Source organism: Euprymna scolopes, chromosome 26 (assembly GCF_053919585.1).
Source record: "Euprymna scolopes isolate OS-2025 chromosome 26, ASM5391958v1, whole genome shotgun sequence".
NCBI classification, from domain to species: Eukaryota; Metazoa; Mollusca; class Cephalopoda; order Sepiida; family Sepiolidae; genus Euprymna; species Euprymna scolopes.
The window spans coordinates 57,352,840-57,376,714 of record NC_136507.1 but is presented as its reverse complement, the minus strand read 5'-3'; the positions used below and the strand labels follow the sequence as shown (position 1 = coordinate 57,376,714).

At 31.6% G+C, this 23,875-nt stretch overlaps 1 protein-coding gene across 1 annotated transcript in view; it reads right to left on the bottom strand.

Annotated features, from left to right (window-relative positions):
* Positions 1-3,016: 3,016 nt before the first annotated feature.
* Positions 3,017-23,875, bottom strand: part of LOC145248081 (palmitoyltransferase ZDHHC12-like) — a 35,104-nt gene continuing 14,245 nt past the window's right edge. Inside the window, exons 2-5 of the mRNA XM_080109859.1 lie at positions 22,227-22,360; positions 10,043-10,150; positions 5,922-6,088; positions 3,017-3,640 (exon numbers count right to left, since the gene is read on the bottom strand). Of these exons, the coding sequence (XP_079965985.1) occupies positions 3,304-3,640; positions 5,922-6,088; positions 10,043-10,150; positions 22,227-22,360 (746 nt within the window). The 3' untranslated portion in view covers positions 3,017-3,303. The remainder of the gene's footprint in view (positions 3,641-5,921; positions 6,089-10,042; positions 10,151-22,226; positions 22,361-23,875) is intronic.

The window sequence follows — 23,875 nt, the reverse complement described above, 5'->3', positions numbered from 1 at the left end:
TCAGTTTTTTCTAAAGACAATTATCAGGGAATAAAATGTATAGCAACTCTGAAAAATGCCATTTCATTCTTATCAAATTGGTTTCATTCTCCCCCTATTATTTAGGACATTTGAGTAATAATAAATATTGTGATATCATTTGCAATTTATTTTACGTATCAAGCTTTATAAAAGAATAAAGTTAAAATCTCAGGGCTTAGCACTATTATATATTATAATAGCTGTATCTACTTAGGGTTGTCCAGGAGTCATTTTATTTGCATTTTTGTTTCATTCTTTATTCCATTTTATGTTTTCTTTTAATTTCTTGTAAAAAAAAATTTTTTAGGGGGATATAGTTTGCTTGAAAAATGGTGTGTGGTGCGTACCATGTATACAGGGAAGTCATAGAAGGTTATTACAATGAAAAAAAAAAAAATGCCAATGTTGAGAATGAGGACAAAAACGAAATGATTGTTTTTCATTAAAAAAGTTTAGTATTTGATTTCGTCTAAACTTCGATTTCCATATTATATTTCAATGTAAAACCTCTTTATCAAATTGTAAGTGATTCAAATCATTCTAAAACTCGTGAGATCTGAGCTTTTAAACAATTTTGTGGTTGTTGCAAACTTTCCTTTGCTTATAGATAATAAGGAGATACAATTTGCTTGATGCAGCATATGCAATATGTATGCACAGGCCATCATAGTAGACTATCACCATGTAAGAAGAAGAAATAAGTTGTTGTTTAGAATGAAGACAAAAGCAAAATGATCTTTTTTTGTTTATACTTGATTTAACCTCAACTTTTACACTGTGTTTAACCAGAGCAAAAATCTGTTTAAATGCATGTATGTTTGTATATCTGCCTAAAATTTCCACAGACGGATGGATTTTCACAAAATCGGTATCGTTTTGAAGCTCAACCCTTCAGACAACAAATATCGAAAAAAATTGGCTAAAAACATTAATTCCTTCACTCTCAACTGGTACTTTTCTACAGGGAGGGGTAGCAAAAAATCGTTCCTTCATGACAATTTAGCCAAACATGCATGCTCAAAAAACGTTCTTTCTTAAATTAGTTTAAATATAAAAAAAACTTCGCTCATGCGATCATAGACCAGTCGTTATAGTGGCAGCATCGTTATCTTAAGATTGCATGTTCGAGCCGAGATATCAGATATATTTTTTTTTGGGGGGGGGGGAGATTTTTTTAAAAAGTTTTAATATTGAAACAGGGTTATTTATGCCTTTTTTTTTTACGTTCGTTTTTTTTTTTTTTTATTTTTCCATCACGTTCACTGTTTTTTTTTTTTTATTTTTCCGATTTTTTGAAGTTTTAACATTTAAACAAGATTATTTATGCCATTTCTTTTTCGTTCGCAGATTCTTTATTTTCCATTTTGTTTTGATTTACCCCCCCCCTCCCTCACACACATACCTTACCACACCCAGGCAATGCTGAGTGGCCCCGCTAGTGTTCTATAAAACTTGATCACTCTGCAGAGGTTGAGACTAAATCAAGCATTAAAAAATAAGAATTACAAAGAAAGGAGAATCACTTCATAGTAGTTTTCCTACTCAGCATCGGCACGTTTCCACTTTTTGCATTGTAATAACTTTCTATGCCCCCCTCCTCCCGTCTTTCTATAATTAAATTATATTTTTGGAAAGATAAATCAATGAAAAATATGTATTATTGTTTCAATCGGCTTTGCAGTAAATTTGATTGGATGTCTTATGAAATATTAAAATTTAGATCCCATAAATACTTTTGAGTTTGTTTTTTAACTCTTAAATTCATAATAAAAAACTAAAAATCAGAAGTGCAGTGCATGATTTTTGCTTTTACCAAATTATTTTTTTTGATAGGATTTTGAAACTTAAGCTTACTATAATTATTATTTTTAATTAACTATTTAAAATAAATTGTTAATTAAATAATTGATTTTTTTAAATTTTTATTTCACAAATAATGCTTATTCGTATTTAACACAGAAAAAATATTTGATTTGATAATTTTATAAATAGAGAAGATACAAAAATCCCTACATTTTTTTTTTCAGAAAATGTTTTATCAAAATTTGATTTTTTTTTTTCTTTCTGATAGAGATAATAATACTGCCACCATTTTTAAGTAAGGTGCAGTTTAATATGATTATTGTTAGTTTGTATGCTATGAATATGATTTAAATATTTAGAAAAAATAATAAAAATTAAATAAAAATAAAGAGATCAATTAAAAAAATATCTTTTTAAAAATAAATTAACAAATTAAAATAAAAAACCAAAAAATTCAAAATAAAAAGTTAAAAAAAAAAGTGTACTTATGCAGAGAAGAACCCATTTTTCAGTGAATGTTGCCTCGGCATATTCCGACAGCTTACATAAACTGCCTGAATATGGCGAAACACTCAGTTGATTCAACAGACGGCAGTTAATAAATTGGAAGAAAATATTATGCATTTGAAATAAATTAAGTTTCAGTTTCTTTGAACCTATACAGGTTCACAGAAATTAAAAAAAAAAATTGGATTAAAAAAGTGAAACTGCAAACTTGGTTCCACCATTATATCTTAAGTTGCATTTTTTTTTTTTTTTAAAGATATGGAGCAGCCAGACCAGCTGCCAACATTCCCCTACCGAGAGCTCTTTTTAGTATCCTTGCTGCTCCCTTAAGTGCAATTGTCTGGATCTCTCTTGCACTTGGATCACCAGGAATATTAATTAGGTAGGATTTCTTTATAAGCCCTGTGGCACCTATAATAACTGGTATGATTGATATCTCCCTAAGATTCCAGTTTCTTTTTATATCATACATGACAGTTTGAGTCTACCCGTTACATCTTTGTATTGTTCTGCCTTCTATAAGCTTAAATTTCTTATACAAACATCAAACAATGCTTCAAGCAAACTACTTTGATCTATTACGAAAATGCTGGTTTTAATTTTGCAAATTTTTTTTTTTATTGTATTTCCATTTTTCTTCATTAAAATTACTATATGATAAATGCTTTATATCTTGATGTTTTCCTTTTCTTTTTTTTAGCATTTTAAAATTTTATCAACATTCGGCATATTCCAGCAGCTTATGTAAACTGTTGGTGCAACATGCATAGAAAAACGGGTCGTGATCTGCATAAGTACCCAAAAATATTTTTAAGAATATAAGAGATCAATTTAAAAAGGGAAAAAAAATTTTTTTTTAAATTAAAAAAAAAAAAAAGACTTCCGACCCCAAATCTGGACGAATGACTCCTCACTTTAGCAAGGGAGCAGATCGGTGTTGAAGCAATATCTCACAGCAGTCCTTGGTCCCTGCTACACAATACCACTGTTGCTAGTACCCTGGGCTTCGGCCTTTTTAGCGTACAGCGCCTCCCAGCGCCGGAGCTTCCAGTGACACAAGAAGTGGTACAAGTTGCAAAGGCACCCCTCATCAAAAGGGTTATAGGAGTCATCCAAATATTTGAGGTAAGTAATTCGCTCTCGTGATACAAATTCCCACGTGGTGAGGCCGACGACAATAAGATACGAATGGAAACAAAGCAATCCGAAGACAACCATCCCAGCAATAATCAGAACAAATAAATCACAGAAAAGAAGAGCATTACTTTCCAGCCATTGGATCCAATCCAGTTTGTAGACAATGGACTCCCTATTTTAAAAAAAAAAAAGAAAGAGTAAATTTTTTAAAATGTACATTCTTAGTGATGCACAATTTTTAAAAGTGAGAGTTAAACAAATAATATAATAGATATGATAATGCAAAAAATATTGTATTCCAAAAATCATATAAATTAATTGAATAGTCATATTTTGGAATAAGAAAATCGAATTTTATGGCTAAAGAAGGAACAATTGTCCCGCGACACCATAAATTGGAAACACTCAAGAAATGAGGGAAATAAATTTAAAATCGAGATTTAAGAAAGTTATTCTTGACATGGGGAGGGGGGAGGTCACTGGAAAAACTCAAATTCGCTTAAAAATTATTTTATTTATAAAAATAAAACTACTTTATCAATTTACATAATTTTTGGTACATGATATTTTCTGTTATGGGTATGCACATCATACAGATTTATGTTTTAAATAATTAATGAAGAAGCATGTTAACTGGTTAGCAGGATAGCAATACATACATACGACACTGACACCAACCAAGAAACAAGATATTTGGTTGATTGAAGTACTACTACTACTGGATAGTTTGACATCTTAGCTGCTAGCGTTGAACACCTTGTAATATTACTGCTAGTGTTGATAGCTGTTCTCCAAGTATTACAATCATTGAACAGATGCTCTGTGATGTTTAGAGCATGGCGGTCAACTTTGGTATTGTCCAGCCATCGTTTCTTTGGCTGGTTGCAGCATTTGCCTCAGACATCAAAGGATAACATTATGTGTTGCCAAAAGTTGTCATCTATTCTATTTGAACTTGACTTGGAAGCCATGTTTAGTTTCAGAACAGTTTCCGATGGTTAGTTGTTCTATACAAGTCATGGAAGTGACTGGTTCTCAGTAGACAGTTGTTTTGTTCAGCTTCCTGATTTTATAATTTTGTAGCCACAGAGCAAAAGATTCTTCCCGTGTTGACACGAAGAAAACATATGCAAGGTTGCTAAAGAAAAGGTTTAATCTTTATGGAGGAATTCTGGTTTTTGATTGGTTGGTAGCAGAATGTGAATTAATTTTATTCGTCAGTTCCTAGCAGCATTTTTTATAAATAGAATCTCCAAACTGTGAGGGACCATACCCCCATTATTAATCAAAAACATTGCAACAAAACCATCTCATATTAATTTATTTATTTCGGACAATTATTCTCATCTTTATTAGTTGTTGTTTCACAACGTTTCGGCCAACTATTCCTCTGCCCTTCGTCAGGTGGTAACCGCGATGGATAGGAACTTTGAATCTCCTAACTGCATTCTCAGCAATCATTGCCATCCGTAATTGTTGTCGCCTCACCATGTTTTTTGGCCAAGTAAGCCTCTGGCACGCTTTGGGTAGGATTGAAACCGCTATCTTCAGACAATCATCATCTGGAACCGTAGAGATTCAACGTCTATCAACTGCGTCATGGGCCCCGAAGGGCGATCAAGGTTGGATTTTTTTGATCTTATAAATCCACGTTTATTTATTATCTGATCTTCCATGGTCGGGTCTGTGCTGAATGGTATATATTATTTTTTAATTGGAATTCATTCAATCTTCCACGCCTCATGATAACTTCCAAAGAGGGAATTCCAAGATGTTCTTTCAGATTGGCCATGCACCTCTTGTCCATAATTTTTGAAGATCTGATTCATTTGACCAAGGTGTTATTGTTTCTCACAAGCCTGTCCATATCATCAAAAACAACAGCCCTAGTTTCAGTGGCGTGAAGTATGATTCCTCGAACACCAGCAATAAAGACCTGCTCACGGGACTTCAGGAGTATGCCTTTGTTGGTCAGAATGGGAATGAGCTCTCTGAACTTCTTCCATATGGATTGTATCCTATTTGTGATTGCATCTGTACACCATGCATTGTTGCCTACCATGTCTCCAAGATAGCAGAAGATGGAGACAACTTTCAAAGATATATCACCAATAGCAAAGTTGATTTGATCAGGGGCAGAGGTAGAATTTTTACAGCACGAACACATAAACTTGACATCATCCACCCATCTGGCTTTTATGGTGAACCTAATGAACAGTAGACGAAGTTATAACCCTCCTTTGTAGCAGACTCCACAAGTCCATCTACCAGATTTCTGTCATTCATTCAAACCATGCATACGGTGAAGAACTTTCATCTTTTCCATGTTGACATGCAAGCCTTTCAATCTTTTCCGTTCACATAGCAACGTTTTAAGAAAGAAGCATTAATGATTAAATCGTAATCAGGATGTGAAACAAAATATGAATTGGTGGAATACTTCTGCTACTCACCACGTGATATAAACAGTCCAAAATATTAACGATGATATCGAGAGAAGGAACAACCAGAAAAACCTGTGATTTCTCTCACCGACACAAGTCTCAAGCCATGGACAGTGATGGTCATATTTACGAACACAGCGCTTACAATCTTCGCAGTGTTTAGTTCTCATTGGTTGCTGTTTAGAAAAGATTTCAAAGAAAAGACAAGAGAATTAGATATTAAACAGAAAAAGAAATGACATCTCTATATGTTCAATATACAAACGCACTCACTCTCTCTCTCTCTATATATATATATATATATATATATATATATATATATATATATATATATATACTAGCAGGGAAACTCGACGTTGCCCAGGATAGAATGAGGGTCAATGAATGTTCTATAGTTCCAATACTTTTATTGTGATCAAAATCAGTGAAATCGCATATAATCATTTTTATATAATAGTTTGAGTTAAAGTTTAGGTATTAGTGCACTTATTGATCCATGCCGAAATAATAACATTATTTAAAAAGCCATTCTTAACATGGTGACGGGAGAGTGTTTTGTATCTATTCTATACTTTAACCTTACAATTGAATAAAAAAAACATCATAAAAACTTGGAAATATGATTTAAAAAATAGCGTGGATCAGTAAGTGCACTAGCACCAAAGTTTAAATTGCAAAAGTCAAGTATCATGGTTCAATTCTGCTCTAAATCAAAACTTTTATTTCAAATGAATCCCTGTCATATCAAAGAACCTAATGATTTTATATGCCAGGCTTTTCTGTGTGGTAATAAAACTTCTCAACTGCACTTGTAACATTGTATAGGACATTAACTTTAGACAAAACCTTTTATTGGATTTTTTTTGATTATCGATACTTATGAAAGACATTTTGATACAAAACCTATCTAAGAACACTGCCACACACAAAATTCATTTGTGTGAAATTTCTAAAACATCTGCCCAGCCGTTTTGGAGTTCATTGGGAACAAACTCACACACACACAAAGATTTTAGTTGAAAAAAATGTTTTTTTCCTGAGTGCAACAAAATGTACATAACAAAATAAATCCAAGGTAATTTTTGGATCCAATTTAAATTTTTATATCTTACCTTTTTAAGGTTTATAAAAGTGCACTTTGAAAATTGATAAATTTCAAAATTAAATCTTGTATCTTCATTTTTAAAGTTTATAAAAAAAATATTGATTAAGCATTTTCATGAATTGCAAGAAATGCTTTTTTCTCACACACACACATTAGTAACTTTTACATGAATTGTTGTATCTATATATTTATAGGTACAGAATTAATTCTTCAACTGATCAATTATGAATTTTGGAACAAACCTGCTAGGTAAAAGGGTGCATAATGTAGACTATATTTAGTTTAATTTACTTTTACACAAAGGGGGTAAAAAAGGGGGTGAAAGCTTATCGTGAACATTCAGATAACTGATTTTTATGGAATTTTAATAAGTATTAACAAATGTTCCTCAAATTTCAGTTCCTTTGGAGCAAACTTTTTTTAGAGAGTGTGATATGGATTAAACCTACCATTCGTCGACACCTCTCCGCAAGTTCTGTAAAACAACCTGACAACGATATACAAATGACTAGGGACCACTTGTGAATTTGATATTCCCATGAAACTTCTTCCTTCAGAGATAACTGGTTTAACCAGCCATGGGTGAAGGCTGTTTCTGTATCAAGGTGGGGAGGGGGGGGGTCTGTTCAATAGAAAATTGATTGAAGTAATACTATTGTTTGACAGCCTTTATACTTTTTTGAGATCATAGATTTTTTTTATTTATGTAAGTGAAATGAATTATAGTTATTCATTGTCATATGATGCAATTTGACGATTCTCCTACCCCCCCCACGCAGTGTTTTTAAGAAAAGCAACATTCAGCACTCACATTGTTCCAAACCCCTCTATCAAAACCAATAACAAATATCCAGACACTTTGAACTAATCTTGACAAAGTAGAATGCTTTCTCTATGTAAAATTCTCAGATATACGAGCACTATGTGAAAGGAATCTAAACTCAATACCTACTTATTTTGATATACCAAAATACCTCCAATTCTGCTGAAAAGACCTGAACAAGCATATGCACGGGCTCAGAGCCGATATCTCTAACACCCTCCCTTTGAACAGAGAACTTAGTCTAGAATCTGAAAATCAGGCTTACCTTATCAGGTTGGTTGGTTGTTTTTGTTTTACGGCATATCAACATTTTTTAGGTTATTTAATGCCGAATCCAGTGATTTTGAAGAAAATTTTTTTAATAGAATATATTGTTTTTCAAGTCAGTTTCTATTTAACCCATAGTTGGGACCCTAACAGGTACTACCACTCCGGGTCAGAGTGGACCTGGGAGCAATGGCAATTAAGGGGTGGCTCCACACTCCTCAAAGCCCGCAAGCTGGGCCCTCACCATCAGATATAGTTTAAGGTCATATCCACGACCACCTTATCAGGTTAACCTTACAACATTGTTATTGGATTGATGCAAAAATAATGTCATTTTTTTTTACGTTCAACTTATACAAAAAATGACATTTTTGCACCAACCTAATAGTTACCTATATTTCCTCTACCGTTCCCTCTGAATCCAGAACTATACCTTAATTGACTAGATCTCCGCACTTTCCTCAAATCCACACTCCCAATTTAGGGACTTGAATATCCACCACAGCAACTGGCTCGGTTTCCCAAGGTTCAATAGCACACATAGCTTTGCGATTGTCCATTTTCTCACACAAACCATCACCTTCCTGATCCACCTTCCAGATGATGAAGAACAGCAAGCCTCAAGAATGCCGACTTCATTGAAATAATGGTTAATACAAACCCTCAACCCAAACAGAACTCAAAACAAGATATTAACATGCTGATTGAGAATCACTCAGTTCTTAACAATGCACCTTGGAGTAAAAGAGTTTGGTTCTCATTCTAAATTCAACCTAATTAAAAAGAACAAACATACAGAAAAATTTTTATGACGTACATATCTGCCACGGAACGAAGATGTCATATTTCAAAAATCAAATAGATTGATCAAGTAGTTTTATTTTAACTAAGAAGATCAAATTTTATGAGTAAGCAAAAAGAGACCATCTCGGATCATCAAGTTGAAAAAAAAAATGAAAACAAGGGAAGATAAGTTCACAATAATTCAAACTTGAAAGATTAGCCTTGTAATGCTACAGATTTTACATTAATCACTTAAGAATGATTTTCTTTATAGAAAAAAAACTACTTGATCAATTTACATGATTTTTGAAACATGACATTTCTGTTCCATAAATACATACATCATTCGATAGTTTTCTTTTTTAAATTAGGTTGAATTTAAAATAAGAACCAATTTTTTCTCTCCCCACAGAATAGATCAAAACGAACAGAAAAGCATTTGCTCTCATGTATAAATGTTGTGATAACAGGAGGAGGGGTGGGGGAATCCGTGTTTATATTTATGAGTTCCTAGTATCAACTAGTGTTGTTATTGTATGCAAGTGTGTATACGTATGATTGTCTATCTAAAGTTTGTTGTGTGTGTATGTACATTTAAATACAGTTCATGACGGAACAATAATCTATATATAAATTAAAAATGTAAAATAATTATTCCCCTTGAAAAGAAAAATGACCATATATTTATTAGAATTATAGTAATTTAAAATACAAATTAAACAGAAAATTAACTCATTTCAAAATGATAATTTAGAATGATGACGCCACAATCATTTGTTTAGTAAAAAGTTTTGTAAAGAAAATAAGCGCATTAAAAAAAAAAAAAATTTTAATATATCTCCCCACCCATCTCATCTTTTCTTATATTAAAAACTGACCTTGAAACAAAAAAAAACAAAAAACAAAACAACTTGGGTTTTCTTATCAGTATGTTTACAGATGATACGTGCATAGAAAGTCAATTGGTATTTATTCAAAGCTATCATTTTTTTTTTTTTGCTTATTTTGTGGGGTCCTTGAAATCTAATTGATCCATTTTAAGATTTCAATAAATGAATGACTGATAGCAAAAAAAAAGAAAAAGAAATATAAAACGTTACACAGAGGCAAGAAACACACAAATACGCACGAATACAAGGGAAACGAGATTACCTCAACTTCACAGAAATCGCAATGTCTGTAGTTTGTCGCTTTGTTTATCATGTTACTGTCTTCAAAAATGTCTTCTTCGTCCGAGTTGTTGTTCAAAGATAGTGTTTTCTACAAAAGAAAGAGAAAGTCATTCATCCTTTTTTCTTTTAAATATGGAAACACCAAACATGAAAAACGTTGTTACTGTTTTGTATGAATCAGCATGCAAAGTTTTTTTTTATGTTTGATTCTGTTGTTGGTATCGATTCCACAATTTCCCGACCTAAAAACACACACATATAGAGCACAATTCTATGGTTATATCTTTAATATTGCAAACATTTTGAATACATAAAAACGTCTCTTTAATCTGCTTTGATGAGTAAAAAAGTCCCCACTCTACTAATTTCCTTATCTAGAATAAGTATTTACAGAAAAAAACCTGAGGCAAAATAAGATATATGTGCTAAAAATATAGTGGAAGGAAGAAATCAGCTAGTCTGAATTGAGTATCAATATTTAGATTTAACAAAATATATATATATATATATATATATATATATATATATATATAAAAGACTTTATGTTATCTATATATTAGGTTGACAAGAAAGCTCTTGAGGTTTTTAACTTTTACATTCAGATGAACATATTTCGGCTCAAACAAAAATTTATTGATCGAAATAAGCACCATCAGAATAAACACACTTTTGCTAACGCAAAATAAATGTATTTGTGCCAGTAACAAAAATCTTGCATTCTGGTGGTGTTGAAGTCATTGAAGGCGTTTTTGATATCACTTAGGTTTTTGAAGCTTTTCTCACACAGAAAGTTGTCAAGATGGTTGAAATAGTGGTAGTCGGTGAGTGAATGGTTTGGAGAGTAGCTCAATACGTTCAACTTCTGCAGGATCAGTTTAGCAACACACGGTTGGGAACTGTGATGGAGGAGAATTCAGCCTTTTCAGTTGACTAATGTAGAAATACACATGAAAAATTTCAAATGGCTTAAAATTAGTGGTGGGACAATTAATCGGAATCGTTAATCGTAAGAATCGTGTATTTGGGGGAGAATCGGAATCGGATCGTTAAAAAATACCTTAGATTTACGATTCTCTTATATTTTTAAGTTGAACTGTTTGTTTGAAGTGAGATTAATGCTGTCAAAAATTTATGATAAAAACGTCATAGAACTTTTCATAACATATTTAATATGATATACAAGAATTTTATTAACTACTTTAAAGGTAATCTTTATTTATCTTAATGAGTTTTCTTATACCGTCACATACGTAGGCGCTGTCTGTTTCGAAACTTTGAGGCCCATGGTTAGTTATCTGTTTGCACTGTTGCAAAACTTACGGGGCCACGAGGTAATATTGTTTTCATTTGTGAGCAAAGTTTATTCATGTACGAAAAAGCCTAACTATATCAAGTTCATGAAAAAGTTGACGAATACTTAACCCTTAGAGAAAAAAGATTTTAGAGTGCGCTTATCTTTTGGCAAGTTTTTTTTTTTTTTTTTTTTTACCGACACTCTTCGATTAGTAAATGAATGAAAAATCTCATTAGTAAATGAAAAATGTCTTGTCCACCTTTATATTTTTCAAAAATAAAACAAGCAAAGTTAAATTATTTAAACAATAAAAGGTTTAATAGAACAATAATAGGAAATATTTCTAAAACTAAAATGAAACTGATCATGTGGTATCAGTTCACAAAACTTTGACAGTAGGTCGGCTTTTTTGAAGTATCCAAAAACAAAAACGTTAGAACTACATATTATGCTGACTGATGGTTCCGCTTAAGGTCTTTCGAAAACTACAAAAGAAAACAATCATTTTGCTATCTGTTAAATAAATAAGGTAAGTGAATTTTAAAAAACTAGTAACTCAGAGCCGTTCAACTAAAGGACTGTAGGGGCTTGGTTGACATTCACCAATGCCTGGTATCACAGTTGTGATGTGAGCATAGGTAAATGTTTCCCAACCCCTAACAAAAAATAAAAATAAAAAGGCTGTCAGAAACAACATTAAGGCAGATGTGATTTCGAAAGTTCAATAAATGACTTTTATTTATCAATAGAAATAAACAATTACCAAAGTTTTACTTTTTCATATAGAAACTAGCGGGGGGGGGGGGGGTACCCAGCGTTGCCCGGGTGTTTGGAGGTGTGTATGTAGGAAGGGGGGGGGCTGTTTTAATATTATAAAATAACATGATGTTATAAAAAATTGGAAAAACCAAAACAAAGCAAGACCGCAAATAAATGTAAAAAAAAAAAAAAAAAAAAAAAGGAAAAAAAAGGTATAAAAGAGGAAAAAAGGTTTAGGTAGGAAGACAGGCTCGAATCCGAAGCATCGAGGCTAAGGCGAGAAAAAAATGCCTGACATGTTATCTCTACGCCAAAAGAGATACACAATTGAGAACAGATAAAATTAACCCTTTAAAAACACTTGCACGTGGTTGAAACAAACGTCAACGTTTTCTAGGTCAAACATGACGTCATTGTCACAGTAGCAGGAGGAGGCCGAGTTTAGGGTGAAGGAACACCCACACACATACCCACATATTTTAGCTTTTATATTCATAGATGCCCTCCGCCCTGGTTTATGACGCGTAAAATTGAAAGGAATAAAAAACAAAACGAACGTGAACGAATACCAAAGAAAAAAGGAAAAAAAAAGAAAAACCCAAAAAAAGTTACCGCATAAAATGCAAATATGTTTATTTAAATCTAATTTTTGGGGTTTTTTTTTAATGGAAAAACAAAATTTAAAAAAATAAAACTTACTGTGTATAATGAAAATATGTTTATTAGATTTTAGTTATTTATTTTTCTTTGTTTCAATGAAAAAGAAAAAAAATGAATAAATAAAACCAGAAAACTGACCGTGTTTTTTATTTTTTTAAATGTTGGTTTGTTTTGGTTTCTTTTTTTTGTATTGTTTTCTTTGTTATCGCTGTTAACCAATTTGAATGTCGTCCGATTCCAATATCGATAGCGTAGTAGTAATTGTGCTAATGAAACTCTCGGAAATGTAATGTATAGAAATAAATAATGAATAAGTAATTAATCCGAAAATAGGAAGTCAGCTCTCCCCCACTAGTATTATGTATGAAATCAGTGCAAACATAATAGAAGTATAAAGACAGTAAATAAAATATTAAAGCAACTAATCAGTGCAAGATTTGAAGAATGCTGATGGCTGACTGTTAAAGTTTCTTGTAAAAACTGGAATCCAATGTTCGTTTTGTTTAAGTAATCCTTCGAATCGCAACCTCCCACCCCCATACAGAAAGAGAAAAAATATAAGAGGGAAAAAGGGAAAAAAAGAAGAAATTTTTAAAATGGCACAAATAACCCACAGAATAACTGGAATGTAAAGTCGCATTTCACCCGACGGAAAAATGCCAATCCATATTTTTTAAGCAACTAAGAACTCAAACTGGTTTGCCGCGTATATTCCCCTGTGGACATATCCGCAGTGGTGTTAAGCGGTCGTGGGCAGAGTATGAATCAAATAGAGAGAAAAGATTTTACAACTTTCATTGATCCTAACCGATTGCGGCAGTGAACTCTCACCGGAAAAATATAGAAATGTACGAATATCAAGGAACTGTAAGGGTAGTAGGCTTATAGCACACCTCAGATCCTGTGCTGGTGTGGGGACATTACATTTGAATGTAATGTCATGATTTTTAATCCTATTAAGGTCAAACTGACATGAGGAAAAAATGAGTTCATTTTATTTATATAGAGATTTACTTTTTTATATAGAAATAAAGAGGTAAATTAAGACATTAAATAAGAATAAACATTAAAGGACGATAAGTATATAATTATATAATAAAAATAAATATAGAAATAAACCAATTTATTCAGATTAAAAAAAATAACATTATTATTGTTAAATATATTTTTAAAAAGTCAAATAAATAGGATTAATTTGAGACGATTGAATATAAAAGGCTAAAAATTTAATCAAAGATTTAATTTTTTTTAAATTTCATTTAGAAATAAGAATATTCTAGAAAGTGGAATAAAAATCAGTTAATGATCGAATAATAGGTATCCCAAACTAGCCTAGTTTAGGATGCTAAACTGGTAAATAAAGTTAAATTTCCCTTCACTTCAACTTGCAATATCTCGTTTATTTTTTGTGTTATTTTGATAAAGTTTTGATTTAAATTATATTTAATCGTTTTGCTTTATAGATATATAATTCTTTTTCTTGTGTCTTTAATAGTTTTTTTTCAGGCTACTTCAAGCTATGTCACTAATTTTGGTGAACGCCATTTTATCTTTTACACAAAAAAAAATGTTGGTATTTTTCAAATTTGGTGCGTGCGATATTGAGTGTCTACAAAAAATAGTACCATTTTAAAGAAAAAAGGTTACTTATCAATATGGTGAGCTTAAAAAAGGGTTTTAAGTTGTTTAAGTTGTTTTTCATAAAAAAATCCAACTTGAAAACTTCAGTGAAAGAAATATGAAAGAAATTCAATTGAAAAAGTTCCGAAAATCGCACCATTTTGTAGAAAAATATCTCCTCTTTAATAATCTATTGCTGTCATATTACTACGCTCTTAAATCAAGAAGCGCCACTAATAAAAGTGAGTGTACCTACACATCGAGATTTACAATTTAATGCCAAGTGACCAAAGTAAGAAGTATCATTACGAAAATCAACTGTCAGCATGAACAAGTCGTGTGACCAAACGAAAATGTAAACAAACTTGTTTCACTAATAGCAAAGTTCTTAGGCGAGTTTTTGTTTATTTAAAAGTTTTAGAAAGTTATTGTTTAAAATAATAGTTTTAGTGCGTCAATAAAAGAAACGAAGATTTACAATTTAAAAAATAATGTCCGTTGTTTATTTTCTATATCTTCTTTCAAACTTTCATATGTTCTTTGCTTTACCTTCTTTCGGTTGGATAAACTTCAGTATTATTAAACTATCTTTTAAAAATTAAACTGGGTATATTTTAAACCAAAAAAAAAAAAAACATTTAGTTGCATGTGACTCTAACGGAAAAAATTTTTTTTTCATTTAAAAAAATGTGGCTCATTATTTAATTCTCTTATGTTTTGTTGGGCGTTTTTGATTTTTTTTTTTATTATTTTTTTTATTAGACTGTACATTTACATTACTTAAAAGAAAAAATAACAAAATATAAGTTTTAAGTTAGGTGCAACAAGTCATGTGTAAATAAAAAAAAATTAATTTCACACCGAAAATGAAGACACCATTATTTTTTAGCCTACCTGTCGTTAAAATCCGACGGTGAAATCAGTATTTTAAACTATGGCCGAAGTTAGAAATAAATAACATAAAAATTAAACTAGATATTAATTACTTCTGGAAATAATAACTATGAAAAAAGTAAATAAAGAACGTGAAAGAGAACATATACCCATAATTATTTAATTGAAAATGTTTCGATTTAATTACTGAAAACGGGAAAGTTTTTCATGAAACGTATATATATTTTTATTAATAAAAAATAAAAAATGAAAAACTAATTAAAAACAGAAAATGAAAATGGCATATTCATAATTGTCTAAACTGGGCGAGCACCATTCAAAAACCAAAACATATAATTGTAAAAACATTTATTGAAAAGTTTGCGTAAGAATATATAATTTTAATAAAACAATTTTGTAATGAAAGCAACATTAGATTTTTATAAAATTGTTTTTTTTTGTTCGAACAAATAAATAATTTTAATGAAACATTTTTTAAATTAAAGCAACTTTAAAGGGTCAACAACAAATTAATTTAAATGAAACAGAAAAATCATTATCTAGTTTAATTTTTTTGTTATTTATTTCATGCTTCGGTCATAGTTTAAAATACTGATTTCTCCCTCGGATTTTAACGACAGGTGCGCGAAAAAAATGGCATCTTCATTTTCGGCAATAAACTGTACAATACCCCCAAGACATATGTTCTATCAGGTGTTTTTGATAAACTTGAACTGAGATATCTCAAGGTTGTGTTAGGTGTCAAAATCAACACCAGTGGAAATAAAGTTCAACTGGAAGCTGCTCTCTCTGACTAGTTGGGAAGAAATCCAATTAATTCATTTCCATTCCAAAGCAACAAAAAAAGTCCCTTAGTGAATCTGCTAAACATTCAGATAACTCCTGCAGTTGTGATGAAGAACCATCTCAGGATATCTTCAGTTATGAGCATCAAGGACAATGGGTTGCTGTCTACTATGACACCAACTTTTACATTGGCCAAGTCATTGAGGTTTTATCTGCATCCAGCGCTGTAATAAAATTTTTATCATGAACCACAGGTAGAAAAGATTTTTTTCGATGGCCTTTGTCAGATGACATTGCACAGGTAGAGTCAGCATTTGTTTACAGATGGGGTTTTGAGGTTATGCCAGTTTCAAGTGATGGTAGGATTTGGAGTGTTCTTGATATATCTACCATAGCAGAAGTTTATGAAAGAATTCTGATAGAAAATCAATAAAGAAAGGAATTGTAGTAAGACCTCTGCCTATGAAATATCTTACTTATTTACTTGTCTTTTAAGTTGAAAGTTTTTCAATGCTAGAAAAAAAAAAAAAAAAAAAATGAGTTGTGACTTTTTGTATAATAAATCTCTAAATCTTATTGTTGTCTGCCCTTTTTTGGCGAGTTTAAATTCCCCAAAGTAAAAATATTTCTGTGGCAAAAAGTTTTGTTATGAGAAACAAGGCAAACATTTTTTTGAGTTCCTCACCCAAAAATTAGTAAAGTTGCAAAGTTTTAAGCTTCTACCTCCAATCGTTACATTTTTACAGCAATTTCAGTAACATATACTTTTGACTCATTTTTTTTTTTAACCCTTTTTTGCCCTTTTCACCAAATTGTCAGTTTGACTGCTTTTACATGATCCACAATTGAGTGGTTTTATTAATTTATAATTAAAAGAAAAAATTATCTTGATCTCTAATGTGTTATGAATCATACTAAAAAGATTCAATACATTAGCTATTGAAATGAAATTGATATGAACAGTCAAAGTTGCATTTCCGCATCATATTTGCACTTTTTTCCCATCAGTAGTGGGATTTTACTAGTGTTTAGGTTGGTTTCATCTAATAATTATTGCTTTCATTAGTATTAATTTTCATTTACCAGAAGATGACATTACATTTATAAGGATTTTTCACTTGTTAGTAGCTTACATTTTTAGTTATATACTATGAAATTTGGTTTCTGGACCATGATAGCAAATTTTCAACTTTCCGTCAAACTTTGAACGATCATAACTTGATGGCTAATTGAGTTACCAAAATAAATTTGGTACTTTTGTTTATGGTTTGCAAAAATCTATATGACCACATTCACTTTTTTTTTTAGATATAATGAAAATAAAATTTTGGTTTGGGATACTTAATTGAAGCTGCAAAATAAATGTTAAATTTTAAAGAGTTATTGAAGATAAAGAGAAAATGAAACAAAAAAATAAATATCAAAAGATAAACAAAACATGTTATTCCCTTGAAATCTGATGTTATTGTATTTTTGTTGAATTAATAATGACTTACTTTTTCTTTATATTTTTTAATATATAAAATAACTCCTGAAAATGATTGTTATTAATTTCATGGTGCATGTTTAATTCATGGTTAAAATATTTGTTTTGACTTTTATCTTCAATGAAAGAAATTTTATGAAAAAATCAAATCGTTTTTGAAATTCCTTTAATTGTATTTCTGCTTTTTTGCTACACAAAAACTTTCGATTATATAATGGTATATTTCAAAACAACAATTCCACAGCAATCAGAATCGCACTTGGTATCGGAATCGTTAATCAACATTTTCCTGGAATCGAAATTGGAAAAAATTTAGGAATCATCCCAACACTACTTAAAATATTTCAAGAAAGAGTTTGATGAGGTAAGAAAGAATTTAAAAAAAATTTTTTAACTGATTAAAATTAAGGAAGTTGTGCCTCACACGTTTGGATATTTTTCCCTCTTTAAGATCAAATGCATTTCGTTACATTTTTTACATCACTTTTTCAGTAAAAATTGTTATATCTTTGTTAAAACAGCAATGAAATTTGCCATATAAGTGTATTTTGTGCAAGGAATCAGAATATGCTCCTGAAAATCTCTAAAATTAATGGTTTCCAAATAATCTGCAGTAAATGCACAAAAATATGCCATGTATACATTAACAAAAAAAAGAAGTTAAAGAACTCAAAGCTGAATTGTAATGCATTTTATGTACAAGAAACTGAAATCTAAATCCAGGACTGTTTAAAAATGAATATATTGCAATATTTCTTTGGTATTATTGTAGATTAATACCTTCGTTACTTCTACTATCTGACCACTTCTCCAAAATATGATTCTACCTTTTAAGTGAACATCCCGAAAAACTTTAATGAAAGATAAACAAAAATCATTTTAGAATTCAATGTAAAATGGTTCCCCATTTGAGCCATTCTCGCGTTTTAGGGCAGTTAACCATTTTTTTTCTATGGGAGATAAATCCTGTGCTTTATATTTTCTAAAGACGATTATGTGTGGTTTTTGTGCAATGATGGAAGGATGGGGAGGCTTACCACTCTGAATGAGTTAATGGTAGGGTTAAGGGAAATTATGTGCGGACATCCTGAAGACTTAATAGAAACAAAACAAAAACAATTTTAGAATTTAGAGTCGAGGTTAGTTTCACAAATTTAATGTAAAATAATTCACCATTTTGAAACGATTCTAGCATTTTAAAACAGTTGACCAATTTATTTTTTTATGGGAGATAAATCATGTGCAAAGGTCTTTTTTCTTCTTTTTTAGTCACTTATACGAATTCTGTTTAGTAGGGAGCTTGCCACTTGAACTTAGCGTTATTGTTAAGGCTGAAGGTTTTAGGAGGAGGCTTGCCACTTATATCTAGGGTTAGAAGTAGGATTAAGGCAGTTTTTTTGTTTTTTTAAGGGGGCATTTGACTCTAATATTTATGGTTAGTGCTTCATAATTATTGAGCTTTGACATGTTATGGCTTAAATTTTGAACATCAAATTACTTTGAAATATGCAAACTTAGGTAAATGAGGGTGTGAAACTTTACAAGAATTAAGACAAACAGGCAAAAATAAAGTTTATTTAAAACAAATGACATCACTAACAGAAAATGTGACACTTGGGAAAGTATGAAGCATTTTTGCCCACCTACTTAAATATCAAAACACTTTTTGCTAAAGCTGACAAAGCATTCACAAATTTTGAATGAATTTGATTTTTATTTTCAACTAGCGGGGGTATCCGGCGTTGCCCGGGTGTTTGTAGGTGTGTGTGGTGTTAAATAAAAAAGAAACCGGGGGGGGGTAAAAGTTGGTAGGATCGAACCCGAAGCCCTGAAGCGAAGTTTGAAAATAAAATCGGCCAGCCAGAATGAGTTAGTGAAAGATGCTTGAATTTATTTAAGTAAGAACCAAACTGACAGGTGCGCGCCCGGAAGTCGTCGAGCGTGACGACGATGTCAATGACCAGGTTTGTTTGTTATAAGCAAAGTAAAAAAAGAAAACAACGTTAACACTTAAGTGGGAAAAAAAAAAAAAAAAAAAACTAACGTAAGGCAAACGAACGATGAAAACAGAAAAACGAACACGTGAAAAATGGCTTAAATAAGCCTATTTCGATATTAAAATTTTAAAAATCGGTGGGTACCCGGGTGTTTTTGGGTGTGTGATCGGGGAAGGGGGGGGGAATAAGCGAAGTAAAAAAAAAAAAACAGAAAAACCAACGTTACGTGAAAAATGGCTTAAATAACACTGGTTCAATATTGAAATTTAAAAAAAAAAAACGAAAAAAAAAAAACATCTCACACCACGATTCGAACCCAAAACGTTTAGATAATGAACTAACGCGCTAATCAACTGACCTAACGCGACGTACATGAAATTTGTTCAGTTTTTCAACTATTTAAAGTAAATCAGGTCATGACGTCATCTGGCGCATGTGTAGAACCGGCCATCGTCACGAGAAGACCGTATGAACATTTACAAATCAAGGGTAGGGAGGGGTGGGTGTCTTTAGAAAACCTTACCGAAAATGCTGTTTTATGATGTTCACATTTTTATCACTTTGTTTGTTTAAAACTCTTGAAATATATAATATACATTTAATTAATTCATTTGAAAGTATATTTATTTCCAAACAAAATGGTGATCTTTTGAGGACAAAGTGCTTTGATTTATAAAATATGACAATTTTAGCGGAACCTCCTTGAAATCTGATTTATGCAATACACACATCCGTGTTGTTGTTGAAGTTTCTGATGCTTTCATCGATTTGTTGACAGTACTTCACCACCATAATGGTTTCATCTGCATTCAAAAAACTAATGGATGAGACCAGTCACAAACCACCAAACAGTCAGCATGACCTTCTTTTGGTGCAACTCTGGCTTCAGGAAGTGTCGTGGAGCTTAGCTGACGTCTAACCACCGAGCTTAGTGTCACCTATTGTCATAAAGAACTCGCTTTTCATCGCAAGTCACAACTGGTCGAGAAAAGGGTTGTTCTTGTTGCGTAAAAGGGAAGATGACACTTCATAACAGCATTTCTTTTGGTTGTCGTTAAATTCGTTATGCACCTATTTGTCAAGTTTCTTTTTTGTCCTTCAAATCTCGCTCAAGTGATTGGAAATCGACGTTTACGTATGTAAATTATAAAAACTTGTGTCTACTTTCCTAGATCAAAGATACAAATTTAAATTTCAAAAGAATGCCATGGAAAACACTATTAAGAATTGGATTCTACATCTACTTTCTACTGATGATAACGAAGCAGAATTAGCAGGATACACTTCGTCAAGCTCTGTTGAGAGTCAAGACAATTAAAGTGAAAGCAAAACTGTATCTCTTTCAAGCTTGTTTGAGGAATTAGCTTCAAATAAACCTACAATAACAAATCAAAACTTAGAGTAGATAGAAGCAGAATTAAACCTGGAGACTGCAACTACAATAGAAACACAAGAATCACAATCTAAACACAAAAGGAGTGCTTAAGTGCACCAAAGAACTTGACCATTATGTAGCTTTACAACTATTTGCAAGAGGATGATCCATTTCAGTGGTGGAAGAATATACAGGAGACCTTACCACTGCTGAGTAAACTGGCTTCAAAATATTTAAGCGCATCACCTTCATATGTGGAGAGTGAGAGTTTCTTTAGTACAGATGGTAATATGTATGAACCTATGAGGAACTGGTTGTGTCCTGAGAATGGAGAAACTCTTAATGCTTCTGCATTACAATTTAAAAGTATTCAACTTTAAATAGTGAGTAGATTATGAGAGCAGAGGAGGCAGGCAGCAAGATTAAGAGGAAGTGGAGCAGCAGCAGGTGCAGAACTTCAGCTTATAGTTATTCACTTAAAGAATTACAATTTGCATTTTGTAGTTAGATAACAAAAAAAAATTACAAACTAATTGTTTAAGAATTGGAAATTGTACTTTATATTTTGTAATTTTATTTAATAAAGACAAAAAACCATAATAGTGACCAAAGACTTAAGTGTTAAATTAACAGTTATTATGTTAATGTATCAGAGCAATCTGATGAGTCACTTGGCAGATGAAATGGTTTAAATTAGATAGGAAAGAGAAAAGTAATTAATCGGCAAATCGCCCGATTACCGATTAATCAGCAAAGTGGTATACCCCTAGTATCTATATATAACTATATAACTTTATGAGATATATATATATATATATATATATATATATATATATATATATATAACTTTATGGTATCTATATCTCTATTATATGAAAGGAACTTTGTATGAATTCATTTTCTATGGACTCTAAAACGGCTGGGACGTTTTTTAAAAGTCAGACAGAAGACAACTATATAAAAGGTATAGAAAAAAAAAAAAACAGTTCAAAAAACTTTTAAGTATTTATTACTTTAAATAATAAACCAAATTTCGCGTTTGGTATATTTTTTTTTTATCACAAAGGTTTTTGCCTCGTTAAGTATTCCCCAAATCTGACTCATGCTGATTATATTCATGTGAATTCAATGCTATATCATTTAATGTGACTCCGGTCAGTTAATACCATATGACCCAAATTTTCCAAAGCCAGAAATTTGGACCCCTTTCACACACTAGCAGTAAAAGTGTGACGGTAAAGTGTACATAAAAGATAAAAGAAGAAAGAAAAAGAGGCAAGGGAGACAACTTACCTTTTTGGAGGGCGGTAGAAAACCTGGATTGACCAAGCAAGCCAGGAAGTACATGACTAAAGAGAAGAGCAGTAGGACGATATAGCTAATTGCATAAAATGGACGTTGGAAGTAATAAATGGCATGCCGTAATTCTGGAAAAAAAAAAAAAAAATTATATCAAAATCAATAAAATGTTGATCATTTTTAGAATATCAAGAATATCTTCAACAAGCTGTACCTACTTGGTGTTGCTTGGTACTATATTTATTTGCAATTTGGTTAAAAAATAAAAAATAGTTTGTTAAGTCTCTATGGTTCCAGGTGAGCATTATCTGAAGATGGCCATTTCACTTCTACCCAAAGCAGGTCAGAGGATTAGTTGGCCAAAACGTGGTGAGACAACAACAACTATGGAAGGCAGTAATTACTGAGGATACAGTTACAAGACTCAGCATTCTTATCCCGTGATGGTTAATCACCTGAAGAAGGCCAGAGGATGTGTTGGCTGAAACGTGGTGAAACAACAATAACTATGAAGATGAGGATAACAGTTCGCAAATAAATAAATTACTGATCTCAAAAGATTTCAATAAAAAATAATATACAAAATATTTTTTGTGTAATCAAAAGCAACTAACTCTGTAGTTACATAGAGTTATATCCCATTTTTTAGCAATCATTTGAAAATAATCCTAACACATGTAAACCTATGGCCTTGATGGAGGGGAGACTAAAACTTGCTGCTATGATTTCAAATGATTTGAAATAACAGCAAGAGGAGACTTGATTCCAAATATTTCTCATATGTTATAACCTCCCTCTTTGGTTTTCATACATAAAGTAAATTTCACAGTGTATAAGGATTATTTGATACTGAGGATATTCATAATCGTACCCTATTTCCAAATGTGGGAGATATAATATATATTTGGAATCAAGTCCCCCCTTGCTGTTATTTCAGATCATTTGAAACCATAGTAGCACGTTTTAGTGTCCCCTCCATCAATGCCAGAGGTTTGGTGGAAATATATATATATATATAACACAGACATGTAACAGTCTTCACTACACTGGCATGACAATGTTTCAATCTGTAATTATTAATAACTAAGATCTTGTCAGGTGAAAAGTCTGCTTTTTAATTTAGGCATTCATATTGAAAGAAAGAGGAAGGCATTTTTCTTCATTACCTTTCTTTATCAATAACTACAGAGCGAAACGTTGTCATGCCAGTGAAGTGAAGCCCGTTATAACTAGCTTTATTTACTAATGAACACCATTTATAAACCAGGTGGAAATTTATGGGATTTTTATCCAATGAATACATTCTTAACCTCGACTAATATATATATATATATATATATATATTAGTACATTAGGACTGTATAACTGGTTACGGTCAATAGTAGTCCTCACCAGCGAAAGTCTTTGTTATTGTTTTCTATTATTTAAAACATTTTGTGTCCTGGTCTTTCGCGTGAGGACTAATTTTGAACTTTAGAAATATAATCACTATTGAGTTATCAATCTATTGAAAGAAATGTAATTATGCATCTATTTTCAGTATTTACTTTAACAGTGCTCGATGCGTAAATAGAGCTAGATAGTAAGTTTTAAAAATATGTATGGCAATTAAGCTACACAGAATTTTCCATATTTCATCTCCA